Raw genomic sequence first — 21,181 nt, forward strand, 5'->3', positions numbered from 1 at the left:
CTTTAAATGTATATAAATAAGACTTGGTAATTTCACCTTCTTTTGCAACTTAAGTACATGCAAAAAGGTGCTTGGGGTGCTCCAGTGTGTTTAATCCCAGCTTTCATGTGGTCTCCTGCCTCTCCTTGCACTGGTACAAGATAGAAGGAAACCAGCTGTTTTCTAGTTAAGGATCAAGGTGATCAGGATGGCGATTCAGGACATAACCACGATCGCTGCAGGGAGAGGAGCGGCTATGTGATGCTTTCCTATTAGGCACAGTATGTCTGATCGAGGTAGCTGTCAGAAAGGGTACTTCATGTCATGCAGATCTGTGATTTCTTTGTTGTTGTTGCTTCTGTTGCCAGTTTTAAATTCCTGGCATCACCCTCAGTAAAATGGAACGAGGGCTGTTATGAGTGGTCCATTCCAATAGTAAGAGAATAGCTAATATTTCAGATTCTTACTATGTTCCTACTTACTCTTCTCAAGTATTAACTTTACTCTTTATCCTCAAAATAATTATGTGAGATAGAAGGTGTTATTCCCATTTTACAGATGAGAAAACTGAGACACAGGGAGTTTAAGTAACTTGTCCAGATTACATTGCTCATAAATGTTAGTGGAGCTGGAATTTAAACTCAAATAATGATGATGCCAGGAGTAGGATGAGGTAAGAGAGGTGCCTAGGGCGCAAAATTAAAGGAAGCACTCCTTCTCAGTCTCCTGTAAGTGCAGGGTTCAAATCTGAAAGTTAGTGCCTCTTTAAATTGTGTGCCCAAGGCACTTCTTTGCTGCTTGCCACATCCCAGTCTCAGCCTCGCAAATAACCTTGGTTTGGAGCCTGGGTAGTGTTAACCTTCATACCTCCTGCCTCTCTGGTCCTGACCCTTATGGACCAGAGTCAACCTTCAATGAAGAAGTAGATTGAAGAGCCCAAAAAAGGGTCAGTAGGTACTGAAGAGATCAGCAGAGATAAAGCCCAAAGTAGGTATCTTTCTTCATATTTCTCCCTTGCTCTTAGCTGGGCATCCTTCTCTTGGACTATGCTCCCTGCCATTCTTCTCTTTCATGGCTTTGTCTCACCCCAGCCTCCTCCAGTACAGAGAGAAATAAAGATACTCTTCACTTGAGAGGTAGATGTCTGTATCCCACAGAGAAAACATTAGAGCAGCATCACCGTGTATGGTGTATCCTCAGACAGACCTGGCTGTCCTCAAGTTCTTTATTTCCTTTTGTCAAATCCAGACATACTCTGAGGTGTGTGTCGGGGTCAAAGGTAATCCAAGGATTTATATCAATAAAGCATCTCAGGATCTTAGAACAGGATCTGGTGAAGGGAAATCAAACTGCCTTAGAGAAAAGGAAAGGGTGCCCAGGATTTCAGGGAACAGTGAGTACTGTACCCTTGGAAATCCTTTCATTTATGTGGTATGTTTTGAAAGGGACCAGATTTTTCCAGTTAGCTGACAAATGGTGAAATAATCAGTGTATCATTAGGACAGAGGGGTCCTCCTGTTCAGTCCCATAGAACCCACGACTAAGGAAACCACTGGGACTATGGGATGACAATATGGGAACTATGTCTGGACCAACCTACCTACCCCTTGACCCACAGGTGATAGAATAAGCACCTGTGAGTATCACGAACACGTGTGGAGGGCCAGCAGCAGGTGGCGCCAGCGCTGAAATGAAGGAAGGTGAATGTTATGATCTGTTAACTACTTAAAGTTTCTCATCATCACGTTGGAAAGTTCCTGATAGTTCTTCTAGACAAAACTTTACCAGCGAACTCCCAGCAGACTGACTGGCAACGCCTTCTTTTCCCTTACAGACATCATGCCAACAGAGCCCTATGGGAAGGACCTCGCCAAATGGGCAAGGCCAGCAGCGCTAAGCCAAAGGAAGAACTGAGTAGTGAGCGAGCAGCACTTGCCTCTTTGATCAGGTTCATAAATCTGGGTCCAAGGCGCCATGGCTTGTGTCGATGGCACTGCAGGGAGCTGACAGTCAGCTGGGAAGCCCGGTGGGAGGCAATGGCCACCATGTACACAGCATCATACATCAGGGCCGCTTCAGTCTGTGGAGGAGAACACACACCACATGCTCAATTCCACCTTTGCTTACCTTCCTTTACCTGTGCAATCACCCTGCTTGCCTCCTTATCCCCTATTTGTCTGACTCACCAGCCATTTATTCCCCAGCTAAGTTTTGCTCTCCAATAGCTATTTTTCTCTAAAATGATACTTCATACTCCAGAGTAAATTGTAGTCATAGCTCTGCTTTGTTTTAAGTTCTTAAAAAAAAATAACTCAGACCAGCCACAAAAGATTTGATACAGGGAACACATATTTTTGGAGTGTCTTATGTTAAGCATAGTGTTCTGATCAACTACATTGAGGTGGAAGCTACAAAAGCTCCATATTTGAATATCGGATTTTGTTTCTCGGTATTTACCTGACTCTGTTTATCCATCTATGTCCTTATTTACATTTGGTAGAAAGAAAGTGTTGGGAGTAAAACTAACGTGGTTTCCAGGTAAGGATACTCATGTTGGTCACTTCCATTTACCAGAGTCAAGAAGGTTGCAGTCATGGAATGAGACTCAACAGCAGATTTGGGGAGACCCTCTGAAGAACAGACATGTGTAACTTGCTCAGAAATTGTATGTTCTTGTTAGCACTTGCTTTCCTGATAGAGACTTCAAGTAGTCATTCCTTTTGTGGGCTGGGCGTGTAGTTCCTTGATTCCTCATGAAATTTCTCTCATCTGCAAAATTTCACATAATACCTCCAGCATTTTGTACACTCTCCTGCCCTATGGTTTTCTTGAAGGATAAAATCTTATAATACTTTCATATTTTACTTGAGGGTTTTCATAGCAACTTCGAACATATTAGCTCACTTGAAACTCTTGATAACCCCACCAAATAAAGCAGAACAGATGGATAAAACTTTATTATGTAGGACACCGACCTGTAGACGTTATATTGATTTGTGTAGGGTCACACATGTAGCCAATAATTGGTAGCGTTAAACCAAGATTCCAGGTCATAGAAGGAAGACTATCACGTGGTTTTCCGAAATCAATGGATTCATTCAACATTTACTGTGCATTTTTGAACATGTCTTGATGGAGGTAGAAAGAGAAGATAAGGGGAACTCCATCTTGCATTCCGTCAGTTTTTGAGTCCAGAGAATATCTCTGCGTTGAATACTTACTATTCTGTGCAATCGCTAAAATTGCATTTTCCACGCAGTAGCGTCGTAGCCATTTGTTTTCACATCTGTTTCTCAGTAAGAATGTAGGTTTCTTTGTAGAAACTGCTCAACTTCATTTTCTTAGTGGCTAGCACAGTTCTTGGCACATAAAAGTTGTTTGATAAATGTTTACTGAAGGAATTAATGTTATTTCATGCTTAAAATAAAATATACTTTTGTGAGAACTGTATAATTTCAAGGTTTTATGCTGTGTTTCTAAACAAGCCCCATCTGCAGTTCTTCGCGGTACCTGCTGAGCTATTGAAGGGTGCACATGATGATGAACTGTTCCACTCATATTTGCAAGATTGACATGTAGAAGTTAGATTGGTGATGGTGGTGATGATTGTTAAAGCTTTAAAATATTCTGATGATTTCAGTTCAAAACTGATATAATCCATTTTGCAGATGAGAAAGCTGAGGTTCAGGGGAATTAAGTGACTACTATAAGGCCACCCTCAATCTACTGACAGAATGAGACTTTTATAACAATCAATAACAATAGCTGACATTTGTTGAGCACTTATTATATGTCAGGTGCCATTCTAAATATTTTGCAAAACATTGAATCTTCACCATAACCTGCATGCCTTTATGGGTAAACTGGTGGTGGGAAAGCCAAGATTCAAATGCAGGGAGTTGGTGCTAGAGTTCATGCTGCCAACTGCAAAGCTGAGCTGCCTCTAAACCAAGTGTTTGTCTGGTGATTTAATGATTATAACAACAGATCAACAAAGGTCAGTATTCATTGACAATTAACTACATAACGGGCACTGTAAGTATTTTACAGATGTTATCACCTTTAATTACTAAAATTAAGCCTTTGAAGTAGGTTTTGTCCCCATTTTATGGAGAGAGAAATTGAGGCTTGGAAGTTTACAGAATAATGTCAATCACTTGCCTAGAGTTATGTAGCCAGTTGCAGGGAACGAGGATCCCATCTCAGGGTGGAAGCTTAACTTCCAGAACTCATGTCTTTCATCATCATGTGATGGGGGCTTGGACATGCTTAGCAGCGGAACATTCCTTTTTTATTTTTTTACACCTTTGTATGTATATTCACTAAGTGGCTGATTGGTTGATTTGACAGAGAAGTGTGAGGAGAGGAATTCCAATGATCTAACTTTTCCATAAACTTAAAGACTAGGATTTTAACTTTCTTTATCAATGTTGTCTCTACACTGGGCTGGGTAAGAACATGGTTCAAAAACATAGGTCTGATCAATGCTTTTCAAATTCAAAGAAGAAAATTATTTATCCTAAAACTATGCTGCCCCTTGTCATACAATGCTTTCTTAGATTGAAGAGATGTTTACTCCAAGTTTTTTTTTATTTATAGCATAATAAACTACCACTGAATTTCCTCCCCTTTCCAGTTTTGTGCTAGAGGTCTATTTGCCAAACAACAACTCTCAAGTCATTTTAGGTAAATTAAAAAAAAAAGTTGGCTTGTATTTCAAATTTTATTTTTCCAAATGTGTTTGTGTTCACGTTTTATTTACGTCTAAAGCCTGGATGACACCACAGATGCTCAATGCCTCTAAGAGAATCTTTTTACAACAATATGGATCACGAAACAAGCATACAGAAAGTGAGCTTCTCTCCAGTGCACAATGCTTGGGTTATTACAGTGATGCACAATAAAGGATTAACTCAAAGTGTTCAGACTCATCAAACCCTGCACATCCCAAAGGAAGGACTAGCCTTTCACTGGCTTCTGGGAGATTACCTCCTTGGAATACCCTGCCTGATCAGGGTATCTTTGGGTACTGTAGATAGTTTATGCTAACAATGTGATTTACAGTGAATATTTGCTCACCGGGGGCTCTGGGCCGGGCCATATCAGTGTGACCTCTGGAGTGGCTGGAGACTAACGAAGCTGGGTGGGTGCTCTATGCTTATGTGACTGATTCCCCCCACCCATAAAATCCCCAAACACTGAGGCTCAGGTGAGCTTCCCTGGTTGGCAACACTTCATATGTGATATCACACATCTTTGCTGAGAATATAAAGCACATCAGTGCAGCTCTCCTGGCAAAGAAGAAGCTCCTGCATGTTGCTCCTGGACTTGGTCTTTTGTGACTTTTTCCTTTGCTGATTTTAATCTGTATCCTTTGGCTGTAATAAATTGTAACTGTGAGTGTAACACCTTTTCTGACTTCTGTGAGTCCTTCTAGCAAATCATCACATCTGAATGTGGGCTTGGGGATGCCAAGGCAAACCAGTGAGATGCTGTATCACCTTAGGGTGAGGACTAACCAAACAACATGGCCTTACAGAGTCCCCACATTTTTTTGCCTGCCTGGTATATAACTGTTGTTGGAAAAAGCTAGAGGAGACCAGGGTGCTGAAGGGAGACCTAATCTTTGGAAAGCAAATGAGCAAAAGGTATAGATTCTCCATCTCTCCATATTTGGAAATATTCTCACCTAACCTGGCATGGATGGACAAGTCAGTTCTCTAGGAGGGAAATACTATCAAATAACACCTCATTCCCTTCATTTCCTGAACTTCTTTCCTTACATAGTATTCACAGTTTCCTCTGCTACGATGCAAATATCTCACCCACAGCAGAGAGCTAGCAGGAATTTTCCTCTTAGTGTGAGTTAGCTGGTTTCTCTCTTTTCTGAGATGTGCCTCTTGAAATGATGAGGATTCTGATACGGATAGGAAGGCCAGCGTTTTGCCTTCATGAGCCCTACAAGGGAGCACAGGCTGGTGGGGGTGGATGCTTCTGACGGAGCCAAAGTGGTGGGAGAGGCGATGAGCACTCAGGAAGCTAAGAAGAGCAACCTGCAAATGAGCTGGGGTTTGGAAACAGGTTGTGCAAAATAGTGAGGATATTACCACGTACTCACAATCTAGAAATGCAGTAACTAGGACAACAGCTCCAGCAGGTCCAGTGAGGCCAGCACAGAGGCTGGCACATTGTGAATCCCAGTGAGTATTTGCCAGCTTTTGAAAGAGACAGGGGTAGGGAAAACAGGACTGTATGTGGAGTTGGAAAACAGACCTGGGTGATTCCACTGGTCATACAGGGTCACACAGGTCTCAGCTAAGAGGCCTTTTTGGGCTACATGTGCAAATTGAGGAATGTTAACAAATGGGTTCTGCCTTGAACAGGACACAATAAGGATTCTGCCTCTGTATTTCAGAATGTCTTTTGTTCTTCTTTTAGTGACTACAAATTGGCCAAACAGCAGGTAGCGTCAAGTAAATTCAATTCTGTTTCCTGAAGGCTTTGTATATGTCACCTAATTTAATCAGCAAAGTAACATTATAAAGTATTATTATACAGATTTACACATGAGCAAGCAGGCTCAGACAGGTTAAATAACAGGTTATTTAGTTATTTAGGGGCATAGCAAGGACTGAAAATTAGGTTTCCTTTATCTGGAAAGATCTTGCTTTTTCTACCAAAGCCCACTGCTTCCTGTCCCTCATCACAGGGGTAGCAGTGGTCACGCAAGGTGGATGCTCAAGTTGGACACTCAAAATTGTCTTCTCCGTGGATCATGATTATAAGAAGCACTTACATGTAAGATAAGGGTGCTGACTTAACTTCATGTTGTGAATGCATCTGAAGAGCTGGGAAGGCAGATAACAGAATGATGGAGAAGCACCCATCTGAGAACGGACCACTCCATCACCCCAGTCTATCCAAAAGCCAATAGGTCGAATTAGCCCAAGTGCTGAGAGAAATTTATACATAGCGAAAAAGAATGAAGTTGATTTTACAAAATCACTCCAGACTTCTACCAAGTTAATTAATACTTCAGTTGATGAAACCTCCTAGCCTTTTTAAAAAAAATCTCAAGATGTTTTAAATAATGAGTTTCACTATTTTTGAACTCTATTAACTCAGTCACAGGTTTCTTAACTAACTTGAATTTTATGCCTGTTTTTAAAGTTAATATTTTTCTTTTAATTAAAGCCATGGTTCTTAAGTCTGAAGTCAAAATTTTTGGATTTAGACAATGACTTATTTATTTTCAGGTTTGGATGTGTTTTGACATAATAGTGTTCTTTGAAGATGTTTTCAAGTGTACAGAGCTCTAAGAAATTCTTAATAGTTAAAATATTAAAGAGGAAAATGAGTAAGTAGATGGGAAGTAAAAATACATATGTTAAACAAAACCCTGTGTTTTATATGCATGTGGACATCTATATATGTATGTGGCACAGACAAAAATATGACTATACAGGGCTACAGGTAAATTCACTTCAGAGAATGGTGGATAATGCGTGTGATTTTGGAGAAAGCGATCCTATTGTAGTAAGGGTATTACTTAAATATTAATAGTGGTTAGTTTATGGTTATTTTTTGAAATAATATTGCTTTAGAATAATCTCTGTCTTTACTAATCATTCTTATTTCTTATTTATAGAGGCTTTCTTTGGACTTTTGCAGAATTATTTCAGGGCTACTTGGATGTTTTTCATTTAACATCTTGAGTCCTAGTAGAAACTAAATTCATATTTATTTAGTACATTAATTCCTTTATTAAATACATGTTTATTGAAGGCCTGCTTTGTGCAAGCCCTTTCCTGGTGCTGAGGATAGAGCCAAGCACAACAAGACAAGGTTTATAACTTCATGAAGTTTACATTTTCATAGGAAAAGGCATAAACAAACAAGTCTAAATACAACACATTAAATCATAAGGGCCACAAAGAAAAGTGAAGCAGGTTAGGGGAGAGGGGATAACAGGGGAGTGGTTCATAGAAGGCCTCTCCAGTGAGGCAGCATTTGAGCAAACCTGAATAGGGGAAGGTTCTAGGAATTGGAAGCAGCAAATGCTAGAGAGGCAAGAACAAAAGAAATGCAGGACCTGAGCTATATATACACATACCTATAATAGACCCAGTAGGATTGAAACCAGAGGGCTTTTCATCTTTAAGGCAGAGAAGAAAGAGTTTGAAGACAGAGGCAATTTGAGTGCAGATTTGTTATCCCTAGTCCCGGGCTTGGAGACTCGGGGTGTGCTCTCCCAACTCAATGATCAGTCCATCGGGTGCCCTTCTACCTGCCCTTTAACCTTTCTGTGACTCTGTTTCTACACCCCCAAATCAGCCACCTTCGACTAGATGCCAAAAGGAAACAGTGAACTGCAAAATGGACTCTTTGGATAAATACAGGTCAGCATTATGTTCCACGGGATCAGTTTCAAAGCTCTGTCTGCATGACTATGGGAGCCAACGTCACGTGGGCACTGAGAGCTACCGCTTACTTTGGACCCATATTGTTGTGACCTGCCCGAGCTGCTCTGCTCACTTACAGCGCCTGGCGAACTGCCCTCCTCGAAGTCCCCATCTTCCTTCCTGTAGTTTAATAATAATGATGATGATGATGATAATTAATAATAATAATAATAGTAATAATAATAACAGCAACAGTCATAGCAGAAACCCCGCGGGTCGGGTGAGAAGACAGTAATAGATTCTAGACCAGAATGGGGTCTCGTCCATCCACAGGGACTCGGCTCTGCCATGCTCCCTGCTGTTTGCCATGCTTCATGCCAGGCCTGACTGGGTGTGAGTGGCATGGCCTGTCCCCCTCGTTCAGTGGTTTCCCTCGTCTTAGTCCTTGTGTACAAACTGTTCTGTCACCTCAGTATAACTGAAGAGAACAGACACACTTTTTTCTTGGTAAGTTAATCCATACTTGTGATGAATGTTTAATGTTTGGTATGATCCACAGTCTGTTGATATAGCTCCAAACTATAACTCTTTTAGTGAAACATATCAAACCATATTTGAGCACAATGGAATTAGAAATCCAGAAGGAAGAAGAGAAAAACCAACATATTAGCATCTCTCTCTATCTGTCTCTCTCTTTCCCCCTCTTTCCCTCCCTCCCTCCCTCCTTCTCTTTCTCTTTCTTTCTTTCCCTTTCCTTCTTCCCTTTCAGAAGCCTCGTGTTTCCCTGGATATTCTCCACTTATGCTTATTCAAAGCAACGTTTCCAATCATCCCAAGGCTCATTTGTACAAAAATGTTTTCCATCAGTATCACTCAGATCGCTTTGTATATTTTAGGAGATATTTCAGGTTTAAAAAACAGTCAGGGACCTTGAACATAGGATCATCCAGAACCACTTAGTTTATTCATTTCTTTCTTTCTTTCTTTTTTTTTTTTTCACTTGTTCCTCATTTTAAAAAAAGGTAGAAAAAGAAAAGGAATCCCAAGTTTATTTCTCTGTGAGATGATACCTTTCAGTTATCGGTAAATTGCATCTTAAAAGCAAGTGTGCTTCTCCCGATGTTGGGAACAGAGAATGAAACACTATGCCAATTTAAAACGCTATTACCTGCCCACACTCCCAATATCTTTTCCCTTGGATGACACTGTTCCTGACACAGAAATCTTTTTTTTTTTATTTCCTGCAATTTTCTTCCATCACACAGGGAGCTTCATTAGAGAAGTAAAGCAAAGGTGGGTGCGTTTGACAACAAGAGACAAATGATGTTACTGGGACGCTCTGTGATGAGGCAGTTTGCAATGTATCTGTTCAGCAGAGCACCTCTCTCTCCTCAGGAGGCAGCCTTGGCATCTGCTTTGTGAGCAACATACGGTTGGTGTGAAGCACTGTCAGCGTCTGCAAAGGTGTGCCTCCAGGTACCCAGGACAGGAAGAATGTGAGTGCGCTGCCTGTATGGGAATTTGGACCTTTCTGCATGTGCTTCTAGCTGGCTGAAAGGTGGCAGAAGCGAGGAAGGCACACTGGTTCTGCAGAACTTTCATAGGCAACAGTGCTTTCCCTTAACACTCCTTCCTACCCAAGGCCACATTCCCAGGGGGAACCCTCTCCCTACTTACCCTTGCTTTGGTTTCTGCTTTGTCTCCATTTGGCTGACAGTAGTGGCTACTCATGTTAACTGTTTGTTTTGTTTCGTTTTGTTGTTTTTATCTGAGTCCATTACTGTCAGGAAGCTGAAAATAGCAGTTTTTGATAGTAGCCATGCACAGGCTTTCAAAATACATAAAACCTTTCCTTCTTCTCTCATACAAGTCGAGGCGCAGGTTGTAACACTTTTTCCTCGCACTATAGAAGGCATACGAGATTCTTAACCTAACCTCTAAGAAAGTCAATCTCTCAGATGATTTTATTTTAAAACTACTTACTGTCATCATGCCATCCAAAAGGCCAGTCTCGGGCCTGGGTGGGGCCTGCAGTCTCTCCATGGACCACTTCTCAATGATGGATGACACGTAGGGGTTGTCAATATTAAGCAGCCGAAACCCAGTCATATTAACACCACTGTACCTATAGAGTTCCAGATCTAAAGCAAATAAGTCCTGCGCAGTATTAAAAATGATAAAAGTAGAAAGAGTTAACATTTTCAGTGCTCTTTACGCAAAAGAGAACTAATAATGGTAGAAGCAACAAATAGATTGAAACAGAAATGGCAGCCACCATCACATACGGTCTCTATAAAAGAACATTTTCCATTGCTTTCATTTGCATGCTGCCTGACAAATTCTAAGGCAGTGATCAGTTTCCATTTTCATCCTTTTTTTGCAATACTGTTAGAGTTTGTATAAACCAAGAACAGGAATTTAGCTGCCAATAATTAGTATGCCCTTGAGCACAGTACGTGACATTCTGAGAAGCCAGAGAATTCTGTGTCTAGGGGAGTTGGGAGGGATTTTTGTGTCCATTTGGTTCATTGCCATTATTTTCTAGATGAGGAAACTGGGATTCTGAGTGGTGATGTGACTGTCGTGAGAATGATTCACTTATCAGTGGCAATACAACCTTTCTCCATCATATCTTGCTGCCCCAGGCTGCTTTGAGTCTTGCAAAGACTTTGGAACTTGCATATTCATTTGACGGGAAGATCACTCTCAGAAGAAAAGAAAAAAACCACTCCCTGGCTCACTGAAAATAACTCATGTCCCATACAATGAGGGCATGAAGAATGCTCACTGGACATAAGCTCAGAGTAAGAACCTCACGGTTCTCAGAGAATAAACTGCAGCCTATAGTTGTGTGGACATGAGTATCTTAAAAGTAGAATTTGTCCCCTTCTAGAAAATATTGCAGGAGGGAAAATACAAAAACCTTTAACCCACTGCAGTGTTTCCCATTACAAATGAGGCTGAGTATAAACCAGAAATTTATGTTGGCTCACATTTAAAATAGATGTATGTGATAATTTCAACTTTTCTCCTATAAAGAAAGGTTAGATTCTAAAAGATGTTATTAAACATTTCTCACATTTAACAATAAATCAAACTTTCAAAATAGCATTTCACTGGAGATAAAAGAAAAAAAAAAACTTCGGTAAAAATTTCCTAACAATGTAAATGCTTTATGCAAGTACAATACGAGACATCATCAGTACACCATCAGTAATGACAGTGGTTGCTAAAGAGAAGTAGCTTCGGAAACACTCCATGATTTGATTGTGCAGAAGATGCATACACGTTTATTCTTTCGAATAACTCTTTCCTACATCACTACTTCTTCCCAAGATAATTTTGGATTAGACTGTAGAACTAAAAGAGCATAGCTTTTAATTCCTGGCTCATATAAGAAAAAGTACAGTGCCTTTTAAAGAGTTATATTTTTTCCTCGCACTAAGTAACTATTTTTTTTCTTCTTTAAGTTTTATTAATAGTCATGAGCAAAAATGGGAAGAATATAAAAGCAAAGCATGGCAGAATGCAGATAAAACCAAAGGAAATTGCTTAAAGAATCAAATTTAAGAATAAGACCCAAGAAAGAATGATTCCTTTAAAACACACAGTGAATAGAAGGAAAATAACTCAAGCTGCAGGGGTTCAGACAGAAACTTACAGGAGGTAAAGTGAATCGTTTATGAATTCAACAGCACATAAATACAATGTGCTAAAATGAACATGTCAAACATGTTCAAAATTAGCTTGACCCCCAAATTGAGGTTTCTATGTAATACAGAATGAGGAAAGTTCAAGGTCCAGTTTTCAACATCTCCTTGTTTCAGAAAATGAAGAAAGAAAGGGTATGAGGGCAACTGGTTTGTCCTTCCATTGAAGACTAGCCTTCTTAGGTTTCATTGTTCATACTCTTTCTCAAATTTCAACAAACCCCAGATCTTAAGGGTGTGTACACCAGGAGGTGAGAGAAAGCTTTGAGGCAGATGGCCATGTCACTTTGAGGAAGACCTACGTGTTCATGGTGATGGGGAAGGACCATATTTGTGAGCAGAGCGAGACACTTCCCAGTTGCCAGGGTTTCCCTCGACTGTTCTGACAGAGGACCTGAGCAGGATGTCAATGAGGGGACCACAGAAGCTGTAGTTCAGGAACTTCTGCCCTGCCCTGCATCCTTCCTCCAAGCTCAGGAACAGTGATGATTCTGACAACTGCCCCAAAGCATTTGTCTCATGATGTCCTCTGCAGCTTTTCATGTTCTCAGGGATTCTTGAGTCAGGAATGGAATTTATTGCTTCTAGAAGTATGTGTATAATACATGCCTGGTCCTTGTTTCAAATTCTGTGATTTTCCTACTTCACCAGCCTGCTTTGTGAGTTTTACTTGGTAACATGGTACTTTTACTGAATCTCCCCAATCTGGGCAGATTTTAGTCAACACAGTTTTACAGATTATAAATGGAGGTTGGTTCTGTGTTTCCTTCTCGTATGAGAGTGGAGTATGTGTGTTGGGAGGGGTGCAGTGTGTGTGTGCGTGTGTGTGTGTGTGTGTGTGTGTGTGTGTGTGTGTGTGGTTGAGAGCTATCACATCATTTTGATGTGTTAAATGCCTAAATTGTTCTCCCTTGATCTGATAATCTCTCAAAATTTAAGGTATTATAGTTTCAAATTTCTCAGGCTTAGAGCCATGATTTTTCTTATGAAGAAGAAAGTTAAATGTACAAAGCATCTCCCAAGCTCCTCTCCTTGGTGGTCTTCAAAACATCTGACAGGTGACCCCTGGCTAGCCCAGCTGTCTACTGGATACAGACAGGGAAATCACATCAGATCAAAGAGTGCCAAGATATACTTTGGTGTGCCCTCTAACATATATAGAGGATGTATATAATTCTTCTTTATTAATAGTTTGTACTTTGGCAGTTTGTATTTAATGGAAGTTTTAATTCCTTTCTGGATGCACATATATTGATGCTAGTGAGGAAGGAAAGAAGGAAGGAAGGAAGGAAAGAAAGAAAGAAAGAAAGAAAGAAAGAAAGAAAGAAAGAGAGAGAGAGAGAAAGAAAGAAAGAAGAGAAAGAAAAAAGAGAAAGAAAGAAAGAAAAGGAAGGAAGAAAGAAAAGGAAGGAAGGAAGAAAAAGAAAGGAAGGAAGAAAGAAAGGAAGAAAGGGAAGGAAAGATCTGCTATTAAGCATTTCTGGATTTAGAGGATTCTTAGGAAAGTAGAGCAGATCTCCATGACAATAGCTTTGACACTGGCAGGCTGACTTTGAAATAATTGAAGATTTCTTTATAGTGTGGAATACATTTCAACAGGAAATGCTTACCAGGGTTGTGAAAAAGTAGTGATAGTACTCAGTCATCATGCCCATGAACAGGATCTGTGAAAGACAGACAAAGGAAAAGAGTCAGAAACAGAATTATAATAAGAAATAGACAGTTAATAGTTCACTGCAATAGGGATATAGAAAAGGAAGGGGCTTTGGAAATTCATAGACTCAGTAGATCAGAAATCTGAGACAAGTCTGTGATTGATGTGGAGCTAGGTCCCAGGCCACTAACCTCCATCCAATGCTCTTTCATTATGCTATGTTTGACCTTCATGGAAGTCTGATGTTCAAATTTAAAAAAATTAAAAATGCTCAACCAATTTTATATCTGGAATTATCCATAACAGTACAGAGTTCTGCCTTCCCTCTGCCTAGGCTTCTGAGTAATCCCATGCTTAGATATATATATTATTGATCTCCTTAACACCTCAGAGTACTTAACACCTCAGAGTAAAACTCATTAGGTGTTGAACTGGCAATACTGATATGTAGATATATTTAAATGAGGGTTTATAAATATGTATATCTCTTAAACCCTTCTCTCTACCCTCTTCCCATTTTATCCCATAGAACGAGTGGAGAAAAAGAGGATTGCCTACAGATAGAAGGCTGGGGACTATTTTTATACATACTCATCTGCCTCTTAATTCTGATTCGGTTACCTAATTGGGATCTTGATAGTTTCAAACATTGTGCAGATTGTTTTTATTTGGTTGGAAAGGGCAAAAAGGACGTAGACAGAAAGGACGTGTGTTCTGGGTAGAAGCAGTTTCTTAAACTGTGATCTTACTTTTGGATTCCTGGAAATGGTGTTCACTGAGAAGAAACAGTGGCAAACGTTTTGTAGATAAGATATTATCATTAATTTTTTTAAATCAAGAGTATCACCTTCCTTGAGGCAGGTCACCAAAGGAGTACTTGGGTCCTGATTTTTTTTTTTTTTTTTTTTTTGGTATTTGCATAGAAGTGAATGGAGAAGACTCAGAAATCAAATTTTCAAGACAGTTTTCCCCCTAACTCTGACAAATTCTGGATGCAAATGAGAATCCCCTCTGGAAGTTTTAAAATCAGATATTCTGGACTCCATCCCAGAGGTATCCTGAATTAGAATTTCTGAGAGTGGAGTCTGGGTTTCTGTATTTCACAGCAATGGATGAGAAACACTGCTCTGTGGAAAACATGTCCATTTGCATTAAGGAACAAGGACTTTTGTAACTTCGGTTCAAGAGATTAATTGAAAACATCTTTGGAAAAGCAACACAAGTTATCAGAGGTTTTATAAGGTGCTTAAGATATGTAAACTAGCATGATCTTACATGAAAGGGGATAAAAAATGAGAGGGTATTCAGAGATGGCATGTAACATGCATGAGCATGGATCTGACGCTTCTTCTGGCCTCTCTCCTAATATGGAAACCAGAGGAATATTCAGCAAAATTCTAATGTCAGGAAGGTAAGACAAATGACAGGAAGGTCCCTCCGTGAATCATAAGGTCCCAGCGTGTAAGTCGCTTCTATGGTGATAACAAGACCAGACACACAAAAGGATTTTTAAAAGGGTAGAACTGCTTCAGGGCCATCAACAACATTTAAAGTCAGGCATGGTGGGGTCTTGTTAGAGGGTCTCTTAAATCACTGGAGCACAAAAAGGTAACCTGCTGGGGCCAGTCAGGAATTCAATTTTTCACTTTGTTCATTAATGTAATTGCAGCCAAGACTACCGCTTGAAAAGGAACTGGGCAAGTTTTATGTCAAGATATAGGCTTGGACACTGAGGTTTCAAATACTGTTTCTGAACCTGAAAAAACACAAAGTCATCTGAATTTTCAGCTTTTCAAATGGGTTGGTTTTTCTTTTTAAATTTTATTATTTGGTCACCAAATAAGGGCATGGGCTCTTTTTTTAATTGAAGTGCAGTCAATTACAATGTGTGGCATAGGCCTTTTTAAAAGCAACTTTCAACTAATTTTTTTTTTTTAATTCTTGGAAGCAGATATTCATTTGCTATGTCTCTTATTTATGTTAGAAAAGAGTTATGTAGATGCAGGGAATAAACAGCTAATGGACTTGCTTTAATTGTAGAAAGAATCCTTGGGTCCTCTAGGTACACTTTTTACGTGATACACTAGAAAAATCCCCATTCTTGACTGTCCTACCGAGTGCTTGGGTCAGTGTCTGATGGTTCTTCCCTTGAATTTCTGAGAAATGGACATTAAGAAACAAGTATAGCCATGGATTGTTGAGCTGTCAACTTTGTGGACTGTCTAGGACACAGGTGAGTGAGAAGCTTTCAGATAGGAATAAAGCCAACAGTACCAAAGGTGGTGCTTTTTAAACCACTGTCCCCATAATGGTTTCTAGACTGGTTGGGACTGGCTACTCTCTTGTCTAATAGCCGTACACTTTATAGCATTCACACAACGATTTTCTCTCTGCATGTTGGTATTTCAACTAAAAGTCATTAAGAGATTACAAAAATGTCACATCAAGATAAATGTCAGGTTTTCAAATAAAAAGTGTAATCATGATGGGGCTTTTAAAATGGTTCTTTGCAAAACTGACTTTTTCCTAACCAACACTACCGTCTTTGAATTTTGTGTCTGTACTTTGATGGGTTGACCAGGAGGTGCTGGCCTAGGCAGTGTACACTTTACCAAAACACGATTGCTCAGGGTTAGTTTTGTCTCTATTTAAATCATTTTTAATGGTGCAAAACACATCACATCGTACACACGAATTATGAATGTGACTGTCAATACTATTTGTATTAATGGCATATTCTCCTTAATTCCTTCCACTAATATGTTCTTTTAATAATGGTTGTCCCCTAAAGGAATTATTCTTACTAAAAAACCCTTAGAAATCATATAATTCAGTTAGATTGATAGACCATTAATATCTAGCCTTTTCAGTAACATTTTGTATCTGTAAGAGGGACGTATTGAGTACTATCAGTCTTCTTGATTTTGGAAGACCCATTGTATGAACACCATTAGGGTCACTGCCAGTTTCGCAACTTGAAGGACACATGATTCAATTGCATTTCTTGGTTTCTTGGTCTTGGGTGTGGGGAAGGGGCTGATTTTGGCCAAGGAAGTGGGAAAGATACTGACATGTGTCACCCTCAAGAGGTCTCACTCACCTTGACAGGTGACTGGCATGGTTATCAGTGCCAGACAAATTTTTTTTTTCCTGAATAAATACACTTTTCTTTTTTCATGAATACTGAAAGTTATGTAAGTTCCCTTGTTTATGCCTTTGTTTTGATTGCTAGGGACTTTAGGGTCAAAACTGTGGCTCTTCCATGAGCAACTAGTCAGGAACATAGGTAAGTATTTTATATGCTAACGTCATTCAGCTTTATGTTTTTTAATCTAATTTTCCCCTTGGTATCAAATCTTCTCCTTAAAAAAAATTTATAACTTTATTCCAAACATATTTTTCTAGGATGCTTTAATGCTTTGTATAATAAAGATCTAAATAAATAATCATGGTTGGGAGAACTGAGTAATTTTTTCTCACAAAGAGAAATGAACTATTCAGATCTGATGTAGCTGGATTGGGTCAGAGTAACAAAAAAGGCCTCTAACAAAACACCATTCCTGATTAATCATACTCTATGTCCTGCAGAATCAATCATTAGGACTCAAAAGTTCTCATAGATGGGAATGGTTAATTTTGCGTGTCAACCTGACTGGGCCAAGGAGTGCCCAGACTGAACATTACTGGAGGGTGTTTCCAGATGAGATAAGCTTTTGAGAAAGCAGATGACCCTCCTCAATGGGGTGAGTATCATCCCATCCACTTAGGGCCTGAATAGAACAAAAAGGCAGAGGAAGAAGGAATTCACCCCTTTTGCTTCCTGCCTGCCTGCCTGAGCTGGGACATTGCATTCTCCTGCCCTTAAATTGAGACTTTTCACCATTGACTCTTCTGGTTTTCAGCCCCACAGTTTCAGACTATAATTACACCACACTTTCCTGGGTCTTTGGGCTTGCAGATGGCTGGTTGTGGGCCTTTTCAGTCTCCATAGTCATATGAACCAATTCCTCATGATAAATCTCTTCGTATGTATTTCCTATGGTTCTATTTCTCTGGAGAACTCTGGCTAGCACAGAGAAAAATCAAAATACTAGACATCCTGCATACTCTGCATCTTTATGACATCCCATTCTGTTTAGATCACATAGTCCTTAAACCAGTGAGGGGAAGGGTGGCTGATACCCACAGGAAGGCTATCTCTGTATTTTATGGTTGTAGAAATGCCACAAGACTATCCTATTGTTTCAGTGGCTGGAAAATAATTACTATTTTCTTTCTTTTGTAGTTAAAATGAATCATCAGAGAGCAGAATAAAACTCACTGAGAGGACAGTTCTAATGATCCCACTGGTATGAAGATACTCTGCAACACAGTTGTTAACGATGATGGCCCTGCTTTGGACCAGCTGCTCTCTGGGGTTCTTACAACAGAACTGTCATGGCCTTGTTCCCAATAGCAGTGACACTTCTTGCTCTAGCCCTGTCATTCTGGGTAAAGACAACCTCTTGGATGTAGATGAGTAAAGTTATCCCATACAGCCTGAGCATCACAAAGATTGTATTATAGTTTGTTTTGAATATACTCAAGTCTAGATGAGGATAATTTGTGGAGTCTAATTCCTGTGGTTGGTGACACAGTTGGTGCCTAAGACACCTGGAAAATCTCTGGGTAATAGTCTTCCAATAACATGTCCTGGTATCTAAAGGCGCCTACATCACATTTCAACCCAATCATTTTCCAGAAGGCAATGCACTGCTGTGACGACAGTAACAAAAAGTCCTCCACAAACCCACAGCCTGTATTGCTAAGATCAATTCATATGTCACAAATAATTGGCATAATGCTGCTATCATAGTAGCAGAAACTTAAAACGGAACCTGGAGTGTGCCTAGGCAATTCTGAGGTATTCTTGTAATATTTATAAGGGTTTTTATTACTGCTTCTTTCCACTGAAAAATAGGTGTCTTAGAAGTTTACACTGACTATTCTGAAATGTATTGCTCCTTTTATAGCCTTCTTAATATCAGGATAAATTCTAAACCATCAGACAGGGTTTCTAGTCAATATTTCTAGTGGACAACTTCCAAATGTGAGACATACAATGGGATTAACTAATGGTTTCACTGCAAGTTAGAAATACGTTACTTCAGCATAAGAATGACCTTCAGGAAACCAGTTGAATAATATCAAGTCTCAGAGAAGCAATTTTAAGAAGAAGGTTCGAACTCTAGGGTGCAGCTCCTCCTCAGCTGCCAACTGTGGTACTTAAGGCTGCGTTTACGCTATCCTCTGAGCCAAATGCTCTTTTGGCAACACAATTTTTAATGCTGGTCTTCAGTAGAACATCTAGGTATAAGCAGCCCTTTAGATCAGCCTTTATTGGTGCAAAAAAAGGCTCACATGAAACACTGAATGATTATAACCTGTATCTACAAAGGTAACAGTGGAATGTATAGAAAAATAGCATTGGTTCCTGTAAAATCATAACATAGAAAACTACCCATCTCCTTATGGAGTAGGCTGAATATTGGTCCCCTAAAAATGTCCACATCCTTATTTTAAGAATATGTTAGTATGTTACTTTACATGACAAAAGGAACTTTGCAGATGTGATAAAGTTAAGAATCTTAATTTACTGGGCGATTATTCTGGATTATCCAGGTGGGCCCAATGTTATCACAAGGGTCTTTGTAAGATGGAAGCAGAAGGGTCCAAGGCAGAGAGGTGATGTGAAGATGGAAACAGAGGGGAAAAAATTCAGTGTGATGTGGGACCACAAGTTGAAGAACGAGGACAGCCTTTAGAAGCTGAACAAGGCAAGGAATTAGATTCTTCCTGAAGCCTTCAGAAGGACTATAGCCCTGTCAACACCTTGACTTTAGGCTGCTGAACTGTAAGAGAATAAATTTGTATTGTTTTAAGCCACTACATTTGTGATGATTCATTGCAACAGCAATAGGAAACCAACAGATCTCATTTGCTCATCTTTCTCTGATTATGGTCTATGAGGTTGCACAGTTTTGGTGTATTGATACCAAGTGCATTTATCAAGAGGAGAAATGGCTTGTTTAAAGTTGAAAACTTTCTCAGTTTCTCTGTGCCCCTCCATTCATATACACACAGTAACCACATGCCTGCACACAGACACAAGCTACCCACAAAGAGAGTCTCGGGTTTTCCTTCCACTGGAAGGTGGTGCTATGCCATTTGCAAACCCAGGCCACAGTCCTCCTGCCTCCCAGTGAAATCAGAAAAAGCAAAGGATATTCCACAAAGTGTTGGTGAATTGAACAGCTGTACTATTTGGGAGTGTCTTTCAGTCTGAATTTCTTTGTAAGCTTCTCTCTCCAGACAAATGATCAGAAGGAGAAGGGAAGCTGACCCTAACAGATATTAATAAGTGGAGTGGAGACCAATGGGGTTTGGTTTAGCTTCAGAAGATAATCTAACTAGAAGAGCCACCTGGCATCACTCAGGTGCACAACAGAAGAGATTATGCTATTTAAAGAGAACAGACTGCTGACCACAGAGCAGAAAACAAGACTTCCCTTGGCAGAACAAAGCAGGCAACCTGGCAAATGGGAGTGAGCAGAGCTTTGGAAGATTACATGAACATAAACAATAGACTCTCTGCAACATCCAGGGGAAACTGGTGGAAAGGTGAGGTATCGGAAAGACTACGGTGGAAGAAAAGTTTTCACAGCAGAGAACTGAACAAATCCAGAAGCTGGAGAGTTAACAGAGAGTATGTTGCTTGCACTGTAATCTTTTTGCAATAAGCTTCTTTCATACTGGTGGTAATAAAAACGACACCTGAAATTTGCATGAAGATATACTTCTGAGGGAGAGACAGTCATGCAGCCGTTAAACGGTGGTCTTGCTTGTCTCATGATGTATCTGTAGTACCCTGAAGTCATCCGCAGATTTTTTGGCTTTTTGAATGACTGTTTTGCCAATTTATCTAATAACTGCCAGGCTTAGAAAGCAATTATTTATGTCATTGTTTCTCAGTGAGTTAGCGTCTCCAAAGAACTTTTTAAAAATACCGATGCCTGTATCCCACCCCTAAATACGCTGATTTATTTGGTCTGGTGTATGTTCTAGGCATTGGTATCTGTGCTGTCAATACTCTCCAGGTGATATATACAGCTGGAGCTGAGAACCACTGATTTATATTAACCAAGCTCATATTTTTAAGTCATAAGAATAATGATCACAGTTACTGGTTGCTGAGTGCTACAACCTGGCCACTGCTGCCATAGGTTCTTTATCTACTGCTGGGGAAGAAGTGTTATCCTCAATGTATGGATCTGAAAGAGAGTATAATTATAGTATACATACTCAGGTTTATTCAGGTTTGATTTCAATCCTGGGCTCTTTGTGCTGTTTGTTTATTCATTGATAATAGGTATAAGTCAGTACTTTGCACGAAGTCC

General features: G+C 39.8%; 1 protein-coding gene across 1 annotated transcript in view; it reads right to left on the reverse strand.

Annotated features, from left to right (window-relative positions):
* GRIK1 (glutamate ionotropic receptor kainate type subunit 1) overlaps positions 1-21,181 on the reverse strand; it is a 354,625-nt gene that overhangs the window by 94,001 nt on the left and 239,443 nt on the right. Inside the window, 3 exon segments of the mRNA XM_032476648.1 lie at positions 1,916-2,059; positions 10,365-10,538; positions 13,702-13,755. Coding sequence (XP_032332539.1) covers positions 1,916-2,059; positions 10,365-10,538; positions 13,702-13,755 — 372 coding nt within the window.

This window comes from Camelus ferus, chromosome 1, assembly GCF_009834535.1.
Source record: "Camelus ferus isolate YT-003-E chromosome 1, BCGSAC_Cfer_1.0, whole genome shotgun sequence".
Lineage (NCBI taxonomy): Eukaryota > Metazoa > Chordata > Mammalia > Artiodactyla > Camelidae > Camelus > Camelus ferus.